The sequence below is a fragment of the Anas platyrhynchos genome, chromosome 4 (assembly GCF_047663525.1).
Source record: "Anas platyrhynchos isolate ZD024472 breed Pekin duck chromosome 4, IASCAAS_PekinDuck_T2T, whole genome shotgun sequence".
NCBI lineage: Eukaryota > Metazoa > Chordata > Aves > Anseriformes > Anatidae > Anas > Anas platyrhynchos.
The window spans coordinates 67,649,536-67,674,826 of record NC_092590.1 but is presented as its reverse complement, the minus strand read 5'-3'; the positions used below and the strand labels follow the sequence as shown (position 1 = coordinate 67,674,826).

Genomic DNA, 25,291 nt, shown 5'->3' with positions numbered 1-25,291 from the left:
AAAGCACATATCAACGTTGTATAATTAGGATTGCTCTATTGTGGTATAAAATAAGTTTGTATTTAGAATACTCAGTTTTAATTTTCACTAAAAATAAAGTAATGTGATTCACCTTTTCTTGACAAACCAAATAACTAGGTCTGCTTCCCATATCCTATGGTGTTCAGACTGGGAACAGTATTCCTTGTAACTAATTGTGTGCTTGAATACAACTCACAACACATCACTGCATACATTTTTCTGACATTTTTTCCAATTTCTAGATTGGAAATAGTCATCTTGAAATAACTACTTTTAAATTTGAACCTGGAACTCTGAAACATTTTGAGTGGAGGAAATTTAATATCTCTGTGAAGAGTCTGCAGCACTTCAAAGACACCAATTGGGCAGCCCCATGATCAATGACAGCACTTTGGGTGAAGAAATGAGCATTCAGCTTATCCTGGGGACTCGTGGCTTTCATGAAGTTGCCTTTGAACTGTTTCTTCAACGTGCCTCACACCAGTGAAGGGCTTCCTGCTGCTTTTCCATAGCTGCTGTGATATGGTTGGATTGTGTACCCTGAAGGAAAACGTGATTTGCAAATATTTTGGTTTGGACAGCATTTCCCCTCTTTGTTCAGGAGATGGACAGTTGGAAGCCATTTCCTTTTTGGCTCCTACTTCATCAAAAGAAAAAACAAATAAAAAATCCTACTTTCACAAGAAGAAAATCGATCGGCTCAGCCTGGATGCTTACTTTGGCAGGTGTCAGTAAGAAGCTGCTGGATGTGGAAAGAGGAGAGGGAAGAAAAGATCTTAAGATAAATTAGCTGATGAGAAAAAGCTACCTAGCAGATGAGAATAAGCTAAATGTATATGAGAATAAGGAGAAATACAAGATCTTCTTTGATTGAATAGTATTCAAAAATGACACCTACATGTTGTGCAACGTAGAAGTGTGTCAAAGGATACTGGATTTTTGTGTACCAGTCAGTGCCTTCAGAATCCTCTGGATGAAGATAACAGGCTGAGTGTGCAGCTTTTGATCCCCATGCACAGCTTTTTTTTTTTAAAAAAAAAAAAAGAAGAAGAAAAAACCCACCCTGGAAATAATTGCAAATGCGATTTGCCATTCAAAGGCAGAGATCAATTGCATTCATCTTCTATACGATAAGATAGGGTAGCAGTAGCAGTCGGCTGCTAATTATGAATAAAGACATAGCATTTTTTAACCTTGCAATCTTCAATTTTGAGTGCTTATTTTAGGGATTAAGCTGGAAAAGGTTTGGAAGCAAGCCAGTGTCAGTGGTGTTACTGCTGTGTTACTTCATCACAGCATCCAGTCCAAAGGATGGATCTGAGTCTTCCTGCACTTCTGAAGCAAATCCAAGTGGTTTCTTGGGTTTAGCTGATCTATCTGTTCTCTTGTATTCATTTTCCAATTGTACAGCCAATTCTTGATGTGACAACCTCCCACCTCATTTGACCATACCATCAGAAGAAGAGATGTCAGAGTTCTCTTTGCTTCAGTTTGGGAAACCTTATTTTTGTTTTGTTTTTACCATTAGCAGCATATGGTTTACTTGTCTTCTAAATTGTCTTTGTCAGAAGACATTACCCCAGATCCTGCAAAGCTGAGAATAATAAGCTGAAGTGTGAAGCCTGTGAAAAATACAATTCAGTGTGAAATTATAAACAATGTAAGATTTTTATTAAAAAGATATGCAGTAATCCATAATATCTAGCTATTAGTTGAGAGTAAAAAATAAAGAAGCAAAGCCAGAGCAGATTTTAAAATTCTGCCTGAGAAATATTAATATTTTAAAGTAAAAATATGTAATAGTGTTCTAAATAATGCTTATCGAGATCTTTTTATTTAAATATATATTTTTAATTACCAGCTACACATGCCATTTAATACTGTAAAACTGATCTTTCTCATTTTGGTACAGAGTAATTAATGATTCATCTGTTCTTATTGCTAGCCAATTTATATTTTATGTTGCCAGCTGGTTTATGATATGTCAAAGACACGGAGAAAGGTATCATGGGTGTAATACATTACAAATACAGTTTTTATCTATTGCTACATAGATATAAACTAATCAGAAAGTAGAATTACGACCTTGCATTACTGAAGTCCTTATGTAAACTGCATGTTTTGAATGTGATGACAAACAGATAGCATGTAAGCAAGAAAAGATAAAAGCCCACAGTCGTCGTGTTTCCCCAAACAAGTGGAGCTTTCTGAAACTGGAAGTGGAGCAGTAAGATACTTGCCAACGAGACTTTTACCAGCCCTCTTAACTGGATCGTCAATGTCATATGCTGGAGGCGCTTATATTACTGGGTGTTCTCTTTAATTTTATCATTTTTACTATGTCAGCTTTTATTATCATTAACAACTAGGCTCACAGACTCAATTGTGTCCCAGCAGGATTTCAGATTATTCTTCAAATTACAGCAATTTGTCATGATGTCAATGTTTTTTAACCTCTAACCCTAGGTTACCTACAGAGTCTGCAGAGTCCAGGTTTTGCATGCTGCAGATTCAATTTATATTGAATATAAACAATTACAGGGCCTCACAAACAAACAAAAGACAGGCAAAGTCAAAACTAAGGGTCAAACTCTAGCTTGTTGCAAATCCATCTCTAATTGGATTATTATTTTTTTTTCCAAACAGGTTCTATGCAGTAAATACACTAGTAACAGCTCTTCACCATAGAAAGAAGTGGGAGCGAGTGAGACTCCTGAATGGCTGAGACTCTGCTGTGTTGGCAGCAACCTAATTTAGCAGAATCTGTGTTAGAACAACTATTTCTCATGATATGTGACTTCAAAGGTTTTCAGGAGTTTTCATGTTAATGTGCATGTGTGTGAGGGAGAGAGAGAAACAAGCCAGCAGATCTTGAAGTGGAAGGAATGTGCTAATTCAGGAGCAACAGAAATGGCAGGTAAGAAAAGGTGGGGAGGAGGGGAGAGCCCCAAAGCCAGGGAAGAGAAGGGAGGACAGTGTGCATCATCTGGTAGCTCGTGTAACACCCCCGGCTGTCCTCAAAGCCAGGGAGGGGCCAGCTGGTCCCAAAGCCCTGAATGAGCCCTGCCACCTATGCTGGCCAGAGCTTTCTTACAGGATGCAGCTGATGCTTGATTGTCTGCACAAGCTTTAGGACAGCCCAGTTGCAGAGAAGAGGTTGGGACAAATTTGCCATCTTCACAAATTGTATGTGGCAGTGAAGTGACTGGGGGAATCTGATTGTTAAATGAAATGTAGAATTGTTTCTTTTGTTCCCTTTTCACCCTTTTGTTACTATTTCAAATACTGCCATCATGTTTACTTGTTCTTTTCTTCTTGAACTTTGTCTGTAAGAAGGTGGTCTTAGAGTTATCAGACAAATTCCAGCTATTTCAGAGAATAAGTGGGGGCTGTGGTCATGCACCTTCTCCCACAACTGCAAAATGTTGGCTTTGGGGAATGGTGATGCTGGAAGGTAAGGCACATTTCTAAGAGCAGAAGAAATCATGGATCATCATCCCATGACTTGAAAATACCATTTTTTCTCCACTTATGCTCTCTGTTTTATTTCAAGGACAAACACTGCTTCTTGGAACTCTTTTCTTATTTAGTATTATAAACTCTTCCCTTCATTTGGTTATGGTTACAACTGAATGTCATCACCATTTCATGAATTCAGATCACAGTATTAATGATGTCATCGTAAAGCCTTAAAGACCTCATAGACTTACAGTATTTATTGCCTGTATTGCTTTTTTGATATATTTACAGTGGTAACAGCAGTTATTGCCAAGGGCTGGGTTGATTTTTCTCTTTAATCAGGCACTGTGCTATCAGTCTGTGCTTTTTGGTTGTACTCATTTCGTCATTCCTGGTGTTGGAAGCTGTGAATGGACAAACTCACAGCTTTGATTGCTTACAGCGGGTTTGGGTTTCTTTACTTGCTTCTTTCTCTTTCTAATTGCTTTCACCTCAAAGGTGAGTTGCCATTTTATAAAACTTTCCACACTCTGAAGCACAATTGACATTTTAATCGTGTTTAAACCTGCCTTCCCTGTTGATTCTGGATTATTTCCCTTTTGGAAAATTAGCATAACATGGTGAAATATGGAAATAGTACATTACAACTTGTGTGTTTCACTCTGATTTGCATGCCATCAGAACTGAATTTCAAAATGGTGAAATGAAAAGTTTATTTATTTTTTTTTTCTCAGAATACAGAGTTGTTTTAGAGAACCTTGCTTCATGTAAAAGGTCCAAAAAAATTGGTAGGCTTTCAAAAAAATGTCATTTAGAAGGCTTGGCTAGAGGAAATAACTTGCAGTAAAGTGAGATGTTAGTTAGCAAATCCCTGTTACAGAGAGTGTCTGGTGGTCAGAGTTGTGCTGCCAAAGGGAGGGTGAAGGAGTTGAATTCAGAGAGCACCCAGTGCCTGCTGGTAGTAGGTCTGGGACTTTTATCGGGCCTTTAGCAAGTGAGTGATTTTGGTATTGTGCTACAAGGAAAAGACAACATGGAGGAAATGCTAAAATCTCAACATTTAAAACTGTTTGAGCACAATGCAGGGACTGAGTGGGGTTCCTGTGCCCGAGGGGGTGTGGCTGGGCAAGGTGCTGGTGAGACACCCTCAGATCCTTGAGCTGCAGGGCTACAACCATTGCTTCATCCCGTTTGGGGTATTTCGCCCCACAAACTCTAAAGTGAAACCCCAGTTCAGCTAATGGAGATGAGCAAGATGGCAGCTCTGAAGTGTTGTTTCAGAAGTAAGCAGGGATTGAACCTCTGTGTCTCAGCCTCTCCATCACCATACGCAGGTAGCTGGTGAATGGCATGCCTGTAGAAAGGGGTTCTCTTGGCTACAGTGTTCCTAAAGATCTTCAATTAAACTTTCAGATTAAATGGCTTTTTGTACTTACCAATATGTATAGATAGATACTTTACTGTGCTTCTTCTGAAATAATACTGTATTAAATTACTGGTTTATTCATGTGTTTTCTGTTGAATGTGGAATGCTTATTTCCATTGGTCACATCGGCACAAATCGAAGATAAATCTTCCTGTTTTATTATAGATAAGTTGAATAATTAAGAAGCCACTCTTAATTACTGCCTAAAGGAGTCATAGAAGTTAAACTACTAAGTGTGTTACCAAGAAAATTTTTAGATTAAGCTTCTTTAAATAGAACTGCAATATACATACTACCAGAGCTGTGTGCCACATCTTATTCTAAAGGCTCTTCTATAATCTAATTTCTTCTGTTTAAACTTTTTTTACAAGTGCTTAACTGGTGTGAGAATGAGATTTATAGTTGGATCCTGAATAGGACTTAGGTATGCGTTTAAATACAAATGTGATAAATACAAATATACGGCATCAAGTTTGTTGCCTGCCTACTTGTTGAAATGGCTGAATTTACTGGATTGCTCCCATTGAGATCTGAGAAATTGCTAAACACTTAGCATTTTTGGTGGGCAGAAGCCTGGAACAGCATGGCCTGAGCTGCTAGCTGGTGAGTCCTACCAAAGCACCACACAGTTTCTGAAACTAAGCAGCGAGTTTTCCTTGAAGCTCAGCCCAGGCTTAGCGCATTTCTTGCATGCATACATTTAGCCCAACAGAAAATGCAATGGTATTTTCTTTTTGTTTTGTTTTTAACACCAGGTTAGTATGGGTTAGCTTCTGTGGAGTAGCTGTGCGATGGTGTTATCTGGCAAGAACAGAGATTGGTTATATGAAGTAGATATGGTTTTTAACAGCTTGTACCAGTTGGCAGAATTTCTGGACAATCAGCAGCACAGCTAAGACTTGGTGGTCTGCAGCAGTGAGATAATCAGAGCAAGGAAGGGCAGCAGGCAGGCACAGAGGTAGGTCATGATGCGATCAGATCGCTGGTCACTGTGCCCTTGGGCATGGTGTCTCTGTCTCGCAGATGGTCTTCCTTGACCCTCCACAGGGAGCTGTTCCTTGAAACATGGAGACATCACTCTCTTTCTTTTGATTTATAATTGTCATAACCATACTGTTATTGCATTACTTTGCCCATGTTCTGTTCTTTTCATTGTGCTGGCTCAGCAATTCATTAGTTAAAATTAGTTCATTCTGTTACAGTCTGAGGATATTTTAAGGTCTAGCAGTTCTGCTTGCACAGTGACTGGGTTAGTCCCTATCTGGCTGTAAGTAACCTTAAATACAGTTTTGTAGAGATCAGCAAAAATTGTATGGTTAAGGAGCCACCACTCCTTTTTTTTTGGAGTGGCTGGTGACATATGGGTATGGTTGGACCAGATGATCTTGAAGATCTTTTCCAACGTTAATGATTCTATGATTCTGTGACACAGTAGGGCTTGTGTCAGCTTAGCTGACCTCCCAAAGGCCTTTAAACTGGTGAAGGCTCTTGTTCTTTCCTTCTCTTATAAAGCAGGGTAAAGCCCAAAATTTCCCTTGCACAAGGTGAGCATCTCAATCACTAAAACACAGATTTTTGTTCTTTTTAGTTGGGATTATTTCCAGTTCCACAAATACAACTTTTTGTTGTTGTTGTTGACACTGGATTCAACTTCAGCAGGAGGTGAAGTTGCAGAATATACCTAGAATATAATTCTCTCAAATGAAATGAAATGATATTGCATTTCCCATATGAGTTGTTACCGTGCTATTGTATGCTAAGGTGAGACTGTCTCCCAGTTTTTTAGGGGATATTTGGTGGCACCAAGATCTTATATCAACAAGCATGTGTCCTTTGTGACCTTATCTGAGACCTTGAAGCTCTGGAAGGGAACATCTTTGTGTTCAGTGTTTTCAGCCGGCTGATCCCAGTGAGCCCCTTCCTCAGCTGGCAGTTTTCATGCTGGGTAGGCGAAGCACTTCGCTGGCATTTCCAGATCCTCCTTGGGGCCAGGCATCTCTTCAGTTTTCATTGCAACACTTAATTTGCAGGTGCTTAGTCCTTTTATTAGGTTGCAAAATCAATTAATAGCTTTCCAGCTATACCCAACCTTTCAAGTATTGTTCAAAATAAGCAATGGGTAGTTTCCTTTATTTAATTTGCACTCACTGTGTGCAATACAAATAATTCCTTTGAACGGTTGTGCTTACATTCCTTCCAACTTACTCCTATAAGGAGCTGTCTGCAACCATCCTTTACTTTGTAATTATCCATGTCCAATGCCAAATCACCTCTGTGTATTGTTCTTTTTCTGAATTTGATTCCTGCTGTGGGTATAAGGATGGCCAGAAGTGAAACATGACATATAGGTGCATTTGTTGCTTACTGCATTGTAGTTTAGAGTTTCATTATGTGAAATGTCCTCAAAATTCGAGCTTAAGCATGCCTCACAAACTTCTAATTCCATTCAGTGCTAGCTTTATTTTTACATTTATGCCTACAAAAGTGTTTTTTTTTTTTTTTTTTTTTTTTTTTATTAGTGCAAGGAATGCTTATGTATTTTTTTTTTAAATATCTGATAATTGTATTTTGTTTGTTTGTATTGTGCATTTAATAGCTTAAAATTATTTTTAGCTGTTGTTTTACCAGGTGAATATTATTTCAGAGACTGCAGCTCTTGCAGCAGGTGCTTCCGATGCTAATGTAGCTTAAATATTTGGATGATCTGGAGGAGAGTCTAATAACAAAATCATTGCTTATATTGATGCAATTTGCTGTTGTTTTTTAAGTGTGAGAGATTGCATCTCTCTTCAGGCTGTACCAACAGTATTACAGTAAATTTTACCTGAAAGAAAGTATATCAGAAAAAAATAGAGTGCTGTATTGCTTTGTAGAAGAGCCTTCTTGTTCTACAGCAGCTCCTTCTCACAGGCCCAGCATGGCTGGGGTGTGCAGGCACCCCAAAATGGCCAGATTCCTGTGCTCCTCAGTTGCAGAGCAGAGAAATAGGTAGCTACTCTTTGTGGTATGAAGAAATTCTGGAGGAATTCATTCTCTTTGCGCTTTTGCTATATGAATTAATTAAGGCCATAGGTGAAAAGGAGGAGGCAGGGGGAATGTCGTGTCACATGTCATGTCATTTCTCTCCAGCCCTGTGAAGAGCACAGTCTTTTGGGCTAAGTTCCCATCAAAGTTGTCATCTTAGCGTGATTGTGTGTAGAATGCAAAGACAGTAATAAATGATGCTCAATGCTGATCTTGTTTAATAGACTTGTCATGTGCTGGAAGTGTTCCTGAATTATTATTTCCAGAAATATTTCCAGTTTTGAATTAGCAAAATGTTAAGAAGAGTGGCTGTGGTTTGCTTTTTAATGTGAAAGCCAACACAATATGTTGATTTGATTCTTAATTATTTGCTTAAGTCTCTAAAATAGTTTTGATATTTTTACAAACTCTCAGGCAACTTCTGGTATTTTATGACAGGTCATAATATTTAAAAGAATTTCCTCTGTTTCCTCTCCTGATCTTGTGTAAAAAGTTTGTCTCGTTATGTCTGTTTTAATGTCTCTTAATTTTTGCTGTTGAAATTGTTCAAGCTCCATCTGTCCAGGATTTCTGTATTTTACCAGCTGAATCATAGGATAGCTGAGGTTGGAAGGGACCTCTGAAGATCATCTGGTTTAACCCCCTGGTGAGCGGGATCACCCAGAGCACGTTGCACAGGATGGCATCCAGGTGGGGTTTGAATATCTCCAGAGCAGGAGACCCCACAACCTCTCTGGGCAGCTTGTCCCAGTGCTCTGTCACCCTCACAGTAACGTCCCATCATATTGAGACTGAACCTCCTGTGCTTCAGTTTGTGCTCGTTGCCTCTTGCCCTGTCACCGGGCACAACTGAAAAAAGACAGGCTCCATCTTCTCAGCACCCTCCCCTCAGATATTTATACACATGGATGAGGTCTCCCCCCAGTCTTCTCTTTTCCAGGCTAAACAGGCCCAGCTCTCTCTGCCTGTCCTCGTACAACAGGTGCTCCAGTCCCCTAATCATGTTCACAGCCCTCCTCTGAACTCTGAATTCTTTGAGTGCTGCTTTGGGAAGCTCTTTTAGAGACTGCTTTCCTTTCCCAATGTTTTGGGAATCCATTGCCAGTCAGGAAGCATGAACGTGACCAGCAGTGCGGGTTTGCATCCTGCTCTCACCACACTTCCTCCCTCTCCTCCCATTTCTTTTTCACACAAATATGCACACAGTGTCTTAGTTCTGTCAGTACTGGTTCTTCTGCTGTAAAATCCTTTTTCACACCACTTTCTGTTCTGTGTTTTTCAGGACCATCTCTTCAGCCTCTGAGTGACATTTTCATATATATTCACACCATGTGCATATTTGCAGGTTCTTGGCCTCTTTTCACGCCCTAGTCCAGAGCCTGGCAGTCATTAAGATACTTGGTATGTAGATCTTAGAGTATGAAGTTGGCTTTGTAATTGCTGCCCTGGCTGGCTGTGGAGTGGAAGGTCTCCCCTTGAAGCCCTTCTGGCCGTGTGCTGGGTGAAGCACTGTGAAGGCATGTGCACTTCAGCTCCTGAGGCTCCACCGCTGTGACAGCACCGTCAGCAACCTCCAACGTTGTGCTGCACTGCCTGTCATCTGCTATTGTGATCATGAGCAGTTGCTGAAACTTCTTCCCTTCATGATTTCTAGCCCCTTCCAGCAGGACCTGTCCTTCTTAGGACTTATTCCTGCTTTGCAGGTTAAGCAGTTGTAAGTGGTGTGGGCAGATTTCCTGCTTTCTGTGTGGATAAAAGCATGGAAAAACAATGGTAGTTTGAATAAAATGCATATATCACGAATATGTAGAATTGCATGCAGAGGCATACATCTCAGCAGTTTTTCTCCCCTTCACAACAGCAGAACATGGCAGTGAATTGCTGTCGTAGGGTAATTTGGAGAGAAGATGCTGTCACAGGTATCACTTTAGAAAGGAAGTGTCCAATACACACCAGGCAGTGCAGCAGGGTGCATGCTGCCTCATGTACTAGGTATGAGGCAGCAGGCAAGTGATGCTCTAAGTACATAAGTTAATGAATGTTGGTATAAGGTATTTATAAAACAAAGCTCAATTTTCAAAATGTATATGCTTCATATCAACCCCAACATATTGCTTCTCTTTTGGAAGAGAGATATATATATATATGTATGTATGTATGTATATATTTGTGTTTCCATTTGAGATGCTGTTGGGGGCACAGTAAACACTGTTGAAAATCTTGGTCTCTGATTCCCAGTCCTGTGTTCTTTCCCTTGGACCACTCTTCCCATTCCCGCTGCGGTCACTTAATAGGCTTCATCTCCAAATTAGTAAGTTTTGGGAGAATGTCCAGCTTCTCTGTTTGGCATATTGCCAGTTCTTTCTACTTTCCCTTCCTCTGTAATTTTGCATCTTTGCTTTCCATCTCTCCAGTGAAACCTAGACCCTGCTGGAGACTGTTATGGTGTTCTGAAATCTGCCAAATGAAAACTTGCCCCTAGAGCATGCACAGCTCACTCCAGTAGTGTTGACGGTAATTTCTCCGTGCCCTTGTTGACCTGTTCCTGGCACTCCTCAGCTGATAAACTGCAGGATTTGGATTAGATGTGATTTTAAATCACAGAAGACTGGTGCAAAGATGTGGTTATTGTCTCTAATATAGTACTTTGGTGCTGTCCAAGGCTGTGAGCTCACCAGATTTGGGATTCTGGGCACCTTTCCCCCTTGCCAGACATTACTAGACATTACTATGATTTTTGCTTGGTAGCTCCTGCTCTTCCACTGTTGGCTTGCAGCAACATCAGCCTTAAGCCAGTAGACAAGAAACTGTTTAGTTTTCCAATTTTCTTCCTTTCTCTGAGGGAAACCCCTGCACATAGTGCCCAGTGCAGGGTTGCCAGACTGGATTAATGTGATGTTGTGGAGCTTGGAGAGGGCTGCAGTGTGTGTGGCTGCTGGGACAGGATGGGAGAACCTACCCCTTCCCCACCGACCTGAGACATAGGCCCTAGAGGGGAGCTGGTGTCACAGGGGACTGCATCCTGGGGGCACAGAGATGTCACAGTGAAGGGCACCCATTCTGGCTCAGCCTCAAGGGTTCCTTGCAGGAACCACTACATCCAAATAGCCTGACTGCATTCTCTCAGCTGTGGAAAAGATCGTTAAATCAGGCAAGTGCTGGATAGTTCTGCCATCACCACCGCCCCCTGCAAAAGAGAAGAGCAAAACTGCTGACTGCTGCGTGGAAAACCATCTGCGTGGGGTGGATTGGGATCACCCTGTGCTCTGTGTCTCTGCACACCTTAAAATGGTGATCCTGACACCACCTTCACAGGAACAGGCAGGGTGAAGGATGTTCAGGGAAGTCTGGCTCTGTTATTTAAATTGCTTGGTGGTAATTTTTAATTGCTTGCTTTCTAAAATTGCCAGCTGCTGGAAGGCATCAGTTTTATTTTGCGTCTAGAGTATATTGGCTAAAAATAAATGATTTCTTCTGGGGTGGTGTTATTTTCAGGTTTAACACGGCAAAAGGTAGCATGTTAAAGAAGCTGCCCCTTTGTGAATAATAGGGTAGTTTCCAGTTGTGACAGTAGCTGTTAGGTTTTCCAAAATTGTTGGGCTACTTCATCATTTTCAATATTAAATATTCAATTCAACATACAGTAACCAAAGAGTGTATACTGAAATGTAAATGAAAGGCTATAAATTTAAAGATTCTGAACATTTACTACAGAGCTGCTAGCATAAGACGATGATTTACTTTTTACTTGAGGGTTATGATTGATACAATTTTTCTTTTATTACTTTTTATATGTTAACTTTTGGCAGTAACTATTTGGTTTTGTTTAAGCTGTCAAAGAATTAAGATTGAAATCATATAATAGTTCTGTGTCTTATATTTGTCTTTGTTAGACAAGAAATATAAAGAGGGCTATTCAGAAATATATATGCCGTACAGATTTTTTATTTTTAATGCAAACTCTTATCAGGATCATCTATGGTACACTCATCGCTCTACCAAAGCAAACAGATTAATTTCTTTGCTGATTGGGCATCATGTAATGAGATGTACTCAAATGTCTTTGAAATAAGGGAAGATGGAAAGATGTTTGTACCATTGCTACTTTAATCACCTTGGGGTAACTTCCATCCAAGGCATACAGCTCGTGCAGAGGTCTGTGCTGTCAGGGCTAGAGGGTGTCTAAGGTCTAACTTGTTCAAAGCGAGCCTGGGTATTCCCACTGCTACTTGCAGGGTAGGTCTTGTCTCACGTAGGGAAGGGTATGATCCGGAGTGAATGTCCGTTCTGGATGGAAGTACTAAAGGAGGATTAGTCAGCAGAGAAAAACACCATTTTAAAGTTATTATTCTCAAACAGTGAGACTCAAACCTACTCAAACCCAGATTGAGTGTATTTGCTATCCCACAAAATGCTTTTCCCTGGCTGAGAGCTCCGAGTCCCTCTTCTGCTGTGCTGAGCAAGGCTGGAGGAAGACCGGGGAGGAGCTTTCTATCACAGGATAATTCCTTGTTTTCTCCTTCAGATGAGTGGCAGACAATGAGCTCCAGTATTTCTGAACAGGACTATGACTGTACTATATAATCTTATTTTCCTGGGCATTAAAAATAAATAAATAAAAAGCCAAGCTAATATGCCAGTGGCCTAATTGGAGAGGTCAGTAGCTGAGCTTTTTATATCTCGGTACATAAACTAGATATGCATACAGGGAAGAGAGCATCTGGCTCATAAACATCCTCTGTTGGTGAACAAATTCAATTGCAATGAAATATAAACTTAAAGGGTTAGCTAAGTATTTTATTGTATTTTTCTGTAGCTGACTGATCGTGTATGTTATTCTGTTCCATTTCCAGACAAGAAAAGAAAGTTGGTACTGATTCATACAATTTGCAGATGTTAGGATATGGTTAGAAGCAAATTATGTCAAAAGACTCAGGTGACTACACAAACATTAAAGTAAGAAGATAGCCTGCTTGTTACAATCTGTAACAATCTTTTGTTACAATCTGTAACTTCTAAGGATTTTTAACCTCACAGTACTTTGAACCTCTTGTTCTTCAAAAACCATTAGTTTGAAGTTCAATGCCAATTCAAAATTCAGTTCCATTTGATTTAAAGTCATCATGATTTAGGAAATGAACTACAGAATGATCTGTATATGAAGTTTTGTTAGACAAAGAAAGTACTGAAGTATTCAACCACTTTTGTTTTTTTTTCCTTACAATTGCTGTTCAAGATTAATTGTTCTAGTTCAGACTGTGATGTGTTGGGAGGTAGTAAAATGGAAAAGAAGTACTGACTGCTCTGCTCTATTTCAGATATTGAGAGTTTAAATTATTAAAGGTTGTGCTCCGATACAAGTTTCTAACAAAGCTAAATGGAAGTTCTTTGTGTGAACGTGTATAAGAGAAGAACAAAAATGTTCTGCAGGACCAAAACAGGAAGCCCATACGTTCACCAGGTATTTATAGACATGACCACGTAGGACCAGGTGTCTTCAAACACCTAATTCTTCCCACTCTCATGCTGCAGAGCTTCCTGATGCAACTACAATGAGCAAACGTGGTCAATGGTTGTTCAGCAAAGGTTTGTTCTCTTCTGCTTCAATTCCTTCATCATCCAGCTAAATTACGTTGTTATCCAACCTTACTTCTCAATCCTATTTACGTTTTTGCTATTTTTGATTTCTTTCTTAAGGTACTGGCTGCCTCCTGCTTCAGTTTGTGGATCCTGCCTTTTTTCTTTCTTCATCTTCACCTTTCTCCAGTCCTTCTCTCCAAAAGTCTTGATGAAGTGAGGTTGACAGGTTTCTTCCTCATTTATCTCCCAGTCCACCGTTTTTTCTCCTCTTGGCACAGACCCAGTTTTTGTTTGCTCTCCTCCTTTTAACTATTCTGTTTTTTTACTGACACCTTCAGTCTGTGTCGGTATCTGTCTTGTGCCTGCTCTTGTCTTTTACTTTCCTCCTTATCTCTCACTCTTTACTGACACTTTCTCAGAACATCTTGCACTCTTTAGAATGCTTCTTAATACACTTAGTCTTTTCCATCTTTGGGGAGGGAATAAAATAGAAAAAGCTCTTGACCTGCCAGCCTGTCTTCCTCATTTTACCTCTAAGCTCATTCTATTCTTGTTATGTAGTTATTTTTCAGCCTCTTGAAGCCAGATTTTGTTTATTGCTGCTCTCCACAAAGCCTCTAATGACCTTCATTTAAAGAAAGCTCAAAACCAGGCCTCCATCCTCATTACTGACTCAGTGTTTACTTGTGTGTCCTGACTGATCCGTACGTAGCTCTTCCATTTTGTAGTTTGCCTGTAAATTCTTTAGGATAAGGTGCTCCTTTATTTCTGTTTGTACAGTATTCAGCTCAATTAAAGTGGGCTGTTATATGAAATGACAAATTTATTTTTGATCAAAGATTCTTTTCCCCTCATCCTCTCCTCGTATATTTTGACCGGATCAGATTATGTATGTTGTTACTGGGATTGATTATAAGTAGCATTTTTAAATGGCATGGTTAGTTATCCACAAATGTAGCCCCACAGATTTGCATTGCACTGAAAATTTAGAGCAGAATTCTGCTAATCTTTCTCATGTGAACTGACCTACTTAAGTCAGTGGACAACTGATATTTGCCACACAGTAAGGATTTGGCTCATAATCTTAGGGAAAGCATTTGCATGCACACAGGAAATATTGTTTGTTGGTTTTGTTAAAGGCTTTCTCCTCATTCCATTCCTCTTTATGAGATTTTTAATGTAAAAGTGGGAGGAGCAAGGTAAACTTGATGTGATGCTCAAGGAGGTGGTCTCTAAACGTCTATAATTCAAATGGTGAGAGGAGAAAATTATCTCTGGGTGAGAGTTTTTACATTGACTTCACAAAAAGAAGTCCACTTGGCTCCTGGAAAAAATGAAAACACTGCACTTAACAGTTAAGGGCAGGGGGACAGGCTTAAAATGATAGATGATAAAAATCATAAACTTCAACAGATTGAGGACACATAAGGGACAGTGATTGCTGAGCTGATGTTGAGAGGCTCTCAGGAGCTGTCGAAATTGCAAAAGCTTTGGTCACAGAAATTTAGATGTATTTACAAAAATGATTTGCAGTTTTTTTTTTTCTCCCCACAAACCACCAGTGTAGCTTTTTTCAGACTTTGTACCTCATTCAAGTAATTTATTACTGATTTATTTTCAATAATATTTTTGTATGTAATTCATTCTTACAGAAAGAAGAGAACGTTCATTTTCTCTGTGTTTGTAGATATAAATTATGCAATGTATTTTTAGTCAAACATGTTGGTTAACTTTTGGGATCAAATGCCCTGCAAGGTGACATTTCTTGCAGTTGCAGCTGTCAGAGCAATCAGAGGAAGCTGCTAAAAGAACATTTCAGTGCCATCTCCCATCTCCACAGAGGAATCAGCACTCTGATACTGTCTAACTTGGTGTCTGAGTGGGAGTCTTAAGCATCCATTATACAAAATGGAGAAAGAGAGATTTTCTGACTTCAGTGCCCTGAATCGTCCCCCTGAAGCTTCACCAAGCACATAGTGAGCTTAGGTTTCTAACAGAAGCATCTAGGTTATTTTTCTACAACCAGAGAGTTTGAGTATCTTCCACACGGATGCTGAAGGGAAGTTTCTTCTTAATTCTAACTGGCTTAAGCATGGTGTTGTGTGTTTGGGTGTAAACTTGCTCCTTGTATTCTTTGCCAATGACTTCAGGGAGATAGGATTCCATGTGCACTGTGCATTGCTCATAAAACCTTTTGTCTTTGCAAGAACAAATCCAAAACAATAAGGTAATGCATGAGGGAGGGACAAAATAAGCCAGCTCTATCAGATAGATTAGGGTAATTTTATACAAAACAAATACCACTATTTTCAAGGCTTCCTCTTATTTCTGTCAAGTTCTAGGAATATTTTCCCATTTATTATATTTACAGGCTCTCACAGTTACTTTCTGAACTGTAGGTAGCATTGTCAGCCACTATTTATGCTGTACTTGCTTCTGATAACCAAGTACAAAATTCAGAATATTAGGCTCCAGAACAGTCCACCCAAAGCTGCTGGAAGGACCGGATCCCTGTTTTGGTACACTTCCCTGTACCCAAGGCTTCAGCTTCATACCAGGCCATGCATGTCCATAAAGAAAATGTTCCTGATCATGAGGTAGCAGGCCCTGGCTTGTTTGGCATTGCTGTTCACATGCTTTCCCTCTGACCTGAAAAAGAGAATTGGTTTTGTGCACAACCTTGAAAACTTGATGGTACTGGTGTATAAGCAGAGAGGACATCCTGAGCTTGAAAGGATTTTGTGCATGGACTGGAGTGGACAGAGGCAGCAACTGACTGAAGAGGATAGGGCAGGTGCTGGAAGCTCCAGGTTCCAGCACAGCACTGGCTGGTACTGCCATGACAGACATAGGGGTTCTGGTGCTGGCACCTTGAGGTGCTGCGTATAAATAATTGTGGTCTACACAGGTGCAAGGATCAAATATCTTTTACTTTCCCACCTTTTCAGAGGTGAAAATTTAATAATCTTTACTTTCTAAGTTGAGGATGTTTCTGTTTTATTTTCCATCATCAGTGAGAAAGGAAAGAAGATCATTGTATTGCTATTTTTCTTTCCCCCTCCAACATTTCTTTATTCTGAAATTAGATGTTGATCCCTGGACAGTTATCACAGCTGGTACTTTACATAGTTCTCTACTTTTTCCAGTCTCATACCATTTCTGTAGTAATAGCAAGGCACTTGAGTTTACTTTCAAGAACCATATGTGCTAGCTTCCTTAAAAAGAAACAAGACCGATCCCCCAAATCTGCAGCATCCGTGCAAGATTACACAAAAAAGCTGTAGTAATGCTGACAACTGAGATGTATGTTTTATGTTCAAGTCCAGGGCCTAAACTACAGGACCATCCTCTCCTCTGAATTGTCTTTGTGACTATGTACTCCCTTTTCTTGCTGTAATAGTGCCTTTGGTACGCAGCCATTTGTCTTCTATTCAAATTTCTATCCTTCAGTGGCGCTTCCACCTTTTCAGATGGCGTGTCCTCTGCAGCCAACAGTTCCGACTTCCCTGAACAGGAACTGAAAGGCCAAGGAACCTGCTTGTCTTTACAGTTCAAATAATTTTGTTTTAATATATGCAATAGCAACTGCACTTAATTTAAACACAAGCACTGAAGAACAAGCTTTATTTTATAATATGAGTGTGTAGTTTTCCTCTTCTACTTCTTTTCGTGTTCCTGAGTTTACAGATTTTAACATGGCTTTTCCCAGAAGATTGGCTAATATAACAAATGAAAATAGGAGGTCTAGGAAAATGGCAAAACCAGCAGATATTCCCTTTGTCCAGCTTTCCTTTCCAGTACAGTGAAGCCACTGAGATTCTTTTCTGGCTTTTTTTTTTTTTTTTTTTTTTTTTTTCTTTCTCCATACCTTGTATTTTGTATTTTATCTACAAAACAGGCAAAAATTAAAAGGTAAAGAATTGTTATTTAACCTTACCCTTCCTAATGGTTGCCCAGTCTCTGAGCATTCCATTTTCACGGACAGGTATTTGGCAATTTCAGTAACATTTGCCCAGCCTGACAGTGACCGACTGTTGCTTTTGCTGCATACGACAGTATCGACTAGCACAGGATCGGGGCCTCCTGTCAGCGTGCAATATGTGTCGATGCAAACCCATTTAAGCAGCTCCAAGTTTTTTTCCCCCTGCATCCCCTCCCTTAAATTCTTCGGTGACTGTCTTAGCAGCAGAAGAGCTAAAATAATTACCTGCAGTCTCATTTTTCACTTTCCTACATGCAGATCCTGCGCGGTTGGGCAGCGAGAGGCGGACGGGGAGGGGCGAGCTCTGATGCAGCACAGGCATATGACAGCACCAGCAGCAGCAGCAGCAGGCACAGACCTTCTCCAGGCAGCTTTTGCTGCAGTACGCTGATTGCCACTTCATAGCATCTGGCAGGAGCCCCAGCAGCAGGCGCTTGGAGGAGACTCTGCGTGGGCACTTGTTTAAGGAGTACCTGACTAAACAATTGGGTTATTCTTTAACTGCGGGAGAAGTGCCTGTATTCCCTTCACGCAAGCTCCCTACTGGCTTTCTGCATTCTTAATTCATTGGAGCCGTTTCTCTCTCGGTCTTCCTCCCGTTACTTCTTTTTTTTTTTTTTTTCCTTATTTTTTATTTATTTATTTTTTGATCTTTATTCACCCCCCAAATCTGTGCTGCATCACTGGCTCTCATTATGCTGTGCTCAGTAGCCCAGTGTGTTCTCCGCCTCTGCTAGGCAGTGGCAGCATGGATGGTGCTCTTGTGACGACCTCTGCTGATGCTATCAGTCCACTGCGGATAGGCATGCTGAGTAATCCTGCTGTAAATGGGCGAGGACACGGACACACGAAAAATTAACCACAGCTTTCTTCGAGACCACAACTATGTGACTGAAGGTAACAGAAATACTGTCATTATTCTCTTCTTGCATTGCATATTCTCTGCCAGGAATGCACTGTCATGTTTGGAGATGTAGGCTGCTCCTGTTTTTTTCTTTCTTTTTATAAAGCAGACTTTCAAGGCGTTTTTCTGTGTGATGTAACAACAGGATGTGTTTAAATCTGCTCAATCCCAAAGGCATTCTGTCATGCTATGGTGATATATGAAACTATATGGGCTAGGGAAGGTCTTGCATTGTGCTGAGTTTGTGCTAGTGAGGTGTGCAGCACCTGGCATTGAATGCACAGGAGCTGCAGTGTGAAAGACTGGAAGCAGCTGATTACTTAAAAAAGATGAAAGACTTGAGAGCACTGCAGTACAAGAAATAATCTGAAAAGTTAACTGTTCGTTGGTGTAATAAAGGTTATGCATCTCATTTTGGTAATTGTAGCCTGAGCATCACAGACATTGCTGAGTTGATTGTTCCCTTGAGAACTGTATAAATTTAGAAGGGATGTGTATGCATAATCTTTTGAAATGCTGCTGCCTTCTTTCCATCCTCTGTGCATGTGCAAGGGATGAGAGAAAAGAAAATGTACCTTCATTTTAAGTCATTCAATGGCTGCTGGTTTATTACATAAAAAAGGATTTTTCCAGCAGGTGACACACATTAAATGCTGAGAGATTTTACCTTGAGACAAGCGAAATGGTTGGGTCGGGTACAGATCCTGTTTTCCGTGCCAAAAAGTTGGTTTAAGAGCAGGCCATTTTGAGATGGATCGATTGCACAGGAGAAATGTATTTGTAGGTGCTTGACTTGGCAAATGGATTTGCGTGTGCTGAGTTTTAACACCACTTTCCAGCAGCAGAATCAGTACTTCAATGTAGGCTTATATAATATGAGCATACTTAACATCGGGGTCACCCAGCACTACTTGAGGCTCAGTCTCCAGATTGTGTCGTCATTTGATCAACGCTCAGTCACTCAATACTCCCATGCTGCAGCCCGAAATGTGATCAGCTGGTGCCCTTGGTTATTGGGGATTTACATTTTTTTAGAATGTGGAGAAGAGCAGGATAATTTTGCCATTTGGAACACAAAAGCAGATTTTTCAGAAGGAAAATAGAGAAAGCTGTGTACCCCTGTCTGGTGTAATTGTTTGATAATCTTGCCTCCAGGACGTTCTTTTCACTCTGGTTCTGTGAATTTTTTTTTTATTTGTTTTCAATTTTTGGTTGATGCTTTTTGTCTGAATGATGCTTTGTGTTTTTGAGATCTTGTCATCTGTGAGAACATTTGAAGAAACTTTGTCTTCTATTTATTAAATTCATAAATTTACACCTTTGCTTCTGCAAAATGCACTGTATAATTACTGCAGTGTACCTGCTACATGTTGAGGTTCAGATGTATATTTAATGTGCATGTGCGGCTATGTGAAAATTTGGACTTTCAAGTCTGTCAGTTTTGTAACTGAGAAAAAGAATCCCTTGTGGATTTTGCAAATCAGTCTTCTCCTTTGTATGCTGGGGGTGTTTTAAAGATGTAGATGGGAATTTTCAGTATTTTTGGCACACTCCTGACTGAAGTGTGAGATTTTCTCACTTTCTGTCCTCACTTTGTGTTTGGGTCAGAACGGCTGGATGTTCTTCCATGCTTGCACATGGAGTGGCTTGTCTGAAACGGGTCAAAATATACCTTGAATGTCAATGTCATCCTGTATTTTCCCAGGGATCAGGAGTTATTGCAAAATATGTTGATTTTGAGGTAGACAATATGTAGGAAACTGTCAGTAGCAAACGTTATTAAAGTAGTGTCAGTTCTTCAGCTCTGACTAGTGCCATGTTTCTTGGGAGTGCTCAGCTGGCCAGCTGTAATAAAATTCTTCACGTCTGTTATACCTGAGGTTGTCACACCTTTTCAAACACCAGGAAAATCATGAAGGAATGGATTTATTTGTGAAAATTTTCCAGGGGTGACTTCAGGTATTCAGCTCAGAGGACTATCACAAATTTGAATTTCTCATTGATATGTTTTGTTTAAAATGCTTAATGAATATGGAAGTTAAACTGGTGCTTAAAATATGCTTTGTTGCTTTTTTTTTTTTTTTTTAATTTAATTTAATTATTTGTCTCCATGAAACAGCCTTTAACACTTCTCACCTACAAAGGCCTGAAGTCTTTTCAAAGCCCTTGCTTTTTTCCTATCGTATGTTAACACCGTGTATATGACAGCAATGTACATGTAGAAACACAGCAATGCCATATGGCAGGCAGTAATGCATTATTTTGCTATATCAGAAAATCATTTTATTTGGACCAAACCCAAGTCTGTCTTTTGTTTTTCTTTAGCTTTTGTAGTCCACTGTTGAAAACAAAGAAATACATTTCATCAAGTATAGTAGAAAAGTTACTGATTTGTTGTTGTCTGTGAATAATTACAATTTTCTCTTCTGCTTTCAGAGTTTAAGATCTTGGTAAGGGTTGTCTTCTGTCCCTGCTGCTCCATGCAGCAGACTAAATTTCCTAGCAGAAGGAGGTGTTTCTGACCTTTACATGCACTTCTTTCCTGGCTGTTCCCTGAGGAGAGTAAAGCCAACAACAATCAAGAAGATGTGGGTTAACTAGAGTATTGCTTCATTTCTTCTCTTCTTTTTTCTTCATTGATCTAAAAAAAAATAAAAAGAAAAAATGCCATAGGTGTAGGAATGCACAGGGTGTAGCTGTGAGCCAAGTCTGATTTGTGATGCTCCTGCTAGCAACCCTAGCATGTTCCTGCTGGACTGCTTGCTGGAGCAGAGGAGAATTTCACCTCTTTGGTATGCAAGACAACTTGAATTGTTTTCTCAATCTCAAAAGTTTCTCAATGTGATCGATGGTGTGTGAATGTTGCACTATTTCTGGCAATAGGCATTGCAGCCATTGATAGCAGTGAGTACCTGGACCTGTTTCTCCTGTTACGTGGGCATATCGACAACAAAATTAATGGACTTACACCAAGCAGGATCTGAATCATTTTGTCATTGGTAGTCTTAAAAGTATGCTACAGTTGCACAACAGAAAGAAGTTTGATTTCAGCAGCACTATGCAGAAGCTTTTTTCAACGATCACTTTCAAGAGTGTTTTTTTGAGGAAACTGCTTTAATTGGAGGTGTTTGTGTGGTGAACACAAAAAAGAACTGGTGAGACATAAAGAGAGAGGGAGGAGAGACCCGAAGCCTACAAAATGTGACCTGTGAGAAGAGATTAAAGTTGATGTAAAGGTAGTGTAACACTGGGATATGTCGCCTAGGGAGCTTGTGGGGTTTCTGTCACAGGCAGTCTTTGAAAGCAGGTTATGTGTGTGTGTGTAAGAAGTGACATCGAGCTAGCCGATCCTCCCCAGGGGCAAAAGATGGGCCCGATGGCCTCCAAGGTCTGTTGAGGCTCGTGATTCATTGCCAAGCTCTGCTTTAGCTGTGTTGCCTCTTGCACCCCAGCTACCCGGGAGGTGTGGTGTTAGTGAAATCCTTCCGAGCAACAGCGAAGATCAGGGAGGTGCAGTGGAACATGGCAAAGGAGGTGGGCTGGATGGGAGACATGCACGCTTTGCTTGCAGGCAGTCTGCTAGGGAAAGTGGTGAGAAAATAGTGGACACTGAGTTGGGGGATGGCGTAAAGGAGGGAAAGTGATTGAGTGCTTTTGGGGACAGAGAGCACCCTTCAACGTGAGGGTTGACATTGTCATTACTTTTGCTTAAGATTAACATTAAAATTGACAGGATTACTGACATGCTTTGCTGTCTTGAGACCTTGGAATCAGCCATATAGGATCTGATTTCAGTTGTGTGGTATGGTCATTGTACTCCAGGCAAAGGGAGCAAGTTTGGGAAATGGCGATGCTGCTCCCTTAAGCAATTAATTATACTGTTGATTCAGCTACTCTGTATTTTCCAGGTATAATGATTGGCAGATAAATAATGAACAAAACTCACCATCCTTATGAAACAGTGTTAATGAGCGTGGTTAATGTCCATGAACCCAAATTTATCTGGAGAAATGCTTCTCTGGTGGCAAAGGCACTCTGCAGGTAGTATGCAGACATGTCTAACACACCGATTCACCCCTGCCTTTTCATGGATCGTCCCTTTTGGGAAGAAATAAATAGTTGCTCATCCTCTCTGTTTCTGGAGTGAGCCAGGCTCCTGCCTTGGTCTATGCCTCCAAGTTCCAGCGAAGCTGGTGAAGATGCACAGGTGCAGTGGGGCAGAAGCTGACCTTCAGTATCTAGTCATTTATAAGGCCAAATGGTGCAGATTGGTTCCATATGGCTTAACTTCTATTATAAAGTTAATCGTGTTAATGGTGTATTAACCCTCTCAAATGTGATATTTGAAAAATAATGAGAATTACCAGTGCAGTGTAAAACATATTGAATCATAACCATGTAAAACGTTTATTATAGAGAGTTTTTTGGTAATGATTTTGAAGGAAAAATCCTCTGTGGATAATGAAAACAGATTTAGGGGTCTTTTTTCCACTTAACTAGAGAAGTTAGTATCTCTGTTCTTCATTAATCAAAGTTAAGGGAAATTATCCATTCTTGTATGCTTAGAAGACATTTATTTATGAACATGCCTTTCATAAGCATCTCAAATGTAATTTGAATAAGAGCTGACTACCTGAGAATATTGGATGAATGTAGAGAACAGGTGGTGCTCTACTGGCTCAGGCTCACCATCGGTCTAGTTGGTTCACTTATTTCTGAGAATGGCTGGGAACAGGCTTATGGAGAAAACTGCAAGGGGTAACTCCTTCTGCCTTAACCTCCAGCAATTCAAGATTTATGTTGTAAAATATTGATAGGTGTGTGTGTGTTTTTATAATATATATATATATATATATATACACACTGATTTTATATATATATATATAATAGGTATATTATGTATATACCTATATATATAATAGGTATATATATAATATTTATAACTATTATATAGGTATAATAGGTATATAATATATATATATACCTATTATATATAGGTACATATATAGGTATATTATATATATATAATATTTTTGCAAAACCCATTTTGAAAGTTTAAGAACAACCCTGGAAGTAATTGTTCATTTTTTTTCTAGTCAGTTGTGTTTTTTTATCTTTTTCCTCAAGTCAATATGAACTGAGGTAAACTTATTAAAGCATAACCTTGCCCCTTGTTGAACAGACTGTAGTTATGTCTTTTTGTGCAGGATTTGGTTCTACTTTTATTCGAAACACAACTCCGGTGAATGTTTTGGGTAGCCTTGACGATTTGGGTTAATAAAGTGTATTCCATCCAAATGATATACTGACTTTGTAATCTTTATTTGTGCAGTTTACCTGGGAAAAGCAAAGGAGGCAGGGCAAGAGCACAGCTGGTATATTGGCCTGTGCCAAAGCCTGAACCATTTGCTCATCTGCTCCAGCCTGCAGCTGCATGTGTGCTTCAGCGTGTAGGAAACCCAAGTTGATGCTGTCCAGAGCCTGGGACATTAAGGCTGCATCCAGTATGAGCAAAATTGTTGAGGCAGCAGTTTTTTCAGGCAAGCCACCCTCAACCTGCATTTAGCTGCCTAATCTGCCAAGTCTGCAGGGGTAGGATTAGGATAGTTTCGACTCTAGACCAGGAGTTTGGAGTTTCTTAGTCTGTTTCTTGGAGGAAGGGCACTGCTAGAGCCTCCTAGGAGAGCACTTCAGAAGCCTCTGTGCTGCAGGACACGCTTACAAGGCATGGAGTTAACTCATTCTGGAGCTGCGTTTAATTTCAGGCCTCCAAATGACAATTATTCACTGGTGTCACATGTACCTTGTAAAACGGTACCAGATGTGACTAAACAGGGTGGCAAATCTTTCCCCTTGCAAAGCCATAAATCTCTAATGTGCTGGTTTTGGTGGGTTGCCCTCGGGGATCGATGGCCACTTTAGCTCTCTGCACACATCCATAGCCAATAGATGGTCTCCCACTCAATAAATAAATAAAAACGATATGTCGTTGCTGTGTAAAGTTAGAGGTCCTGGGGAAATGAATGAGCTGTATTAACAAAATAAAAGCATTGGGACTAGTGGTTACATGCTGAGCCATCTCCACAGCAGCCACCACAGAGGTGCAGAAGAGGCCGTGGGCACCAGCTTAAGGTGTTCGTCAGCATCTCAGACTCAGGTGCCAACAGGTGCCTGATGGCACAAAAGGTGGTTGTTTGCAACAATTTAGGCTATATTCAGTTTATTCATAAGCACTTATGATATAAAAAGAAATATAGACTAGGAACATCTTTGAAATAGAAATGTTTATAGTGTGTTTAACCATATAGCTACTATATAGAATATATTTAACTACACAGAAACCTTGGAAATTGAAGTTCAGAAGGTCAACAGTGCTCTGTATGTAAAAGATGAAATGCAGCATTACATGTGGATTTATGCAAGACCTCTCTCCTCTATCTGTGCCAGATTTCTTTCTAATTGAATCTGACAACTCAAAAGCATTGAATAATGTAAAACTAAACAACACCGTGCAGGTAGAGTAAGTGTCATCATTCACTGCAGGAGCAGTTTATTTAGCATATGCATCGTTATGGAAAGAAAACTACCTTGCTATATATTTTGTTTTCTACGCAGACCACAGACATTTCAACATTGTACCATATATTTAAACAGTGAGTTTAGAGAATAATAGATGTGATTCTTACATCAGTTTAAAATGTGAAACACAGTACACTAACACTGAATATTTTATAATAGTAAAAGAACTGAGTATCTTTTATTACAGCCATAAAAAGGTAATCAATCATTACTGCTTACATTGTGTTGATACTTGGATCTTCGAGACTTCTTTATTATTACAGTTTATTTCTTTATTATTTGTACAGATTATAAGGTGTATTCCTTACTAAGACTT

General features: G+C 39.9%; 1 protein-coding gene across 6 annotated transcripts in view; it reads left to right on the top strand.

Moving 5' to 3' along the window:
* Nucleotides 1–25,291, top strand: part of PPP2R2C (protein phosphatase 2 regulatory subunit Bgamma) — a 184,717-nt gene that overhangs the window by 34,594 nt on the left and 124,832 nt on the right. Inside the window, exon 1 of one of the 6 annotated variants that reach the window (XM_027457421.3) lies at nt 17,804–18,389. The exons of 2 other annotated variants lie outside the window; for them this stretch is intronic. In XM_027457421.3, coding sequence (XP_027313222.1) covers nt 18,320–18,389 — 70 coding nt within the window. In that variant the 5' untranslated portion in view covers nt 17,804–18,319. Of the gene's footprint in view, nt 1–17,803; nt 18,390–25,291 lie in introns of those variants that run through there. 3 more of the 6 variants (XM_027457422.3, XM_027457423.3, XM_027457424.3) reach the window with 3 other exon arrangements.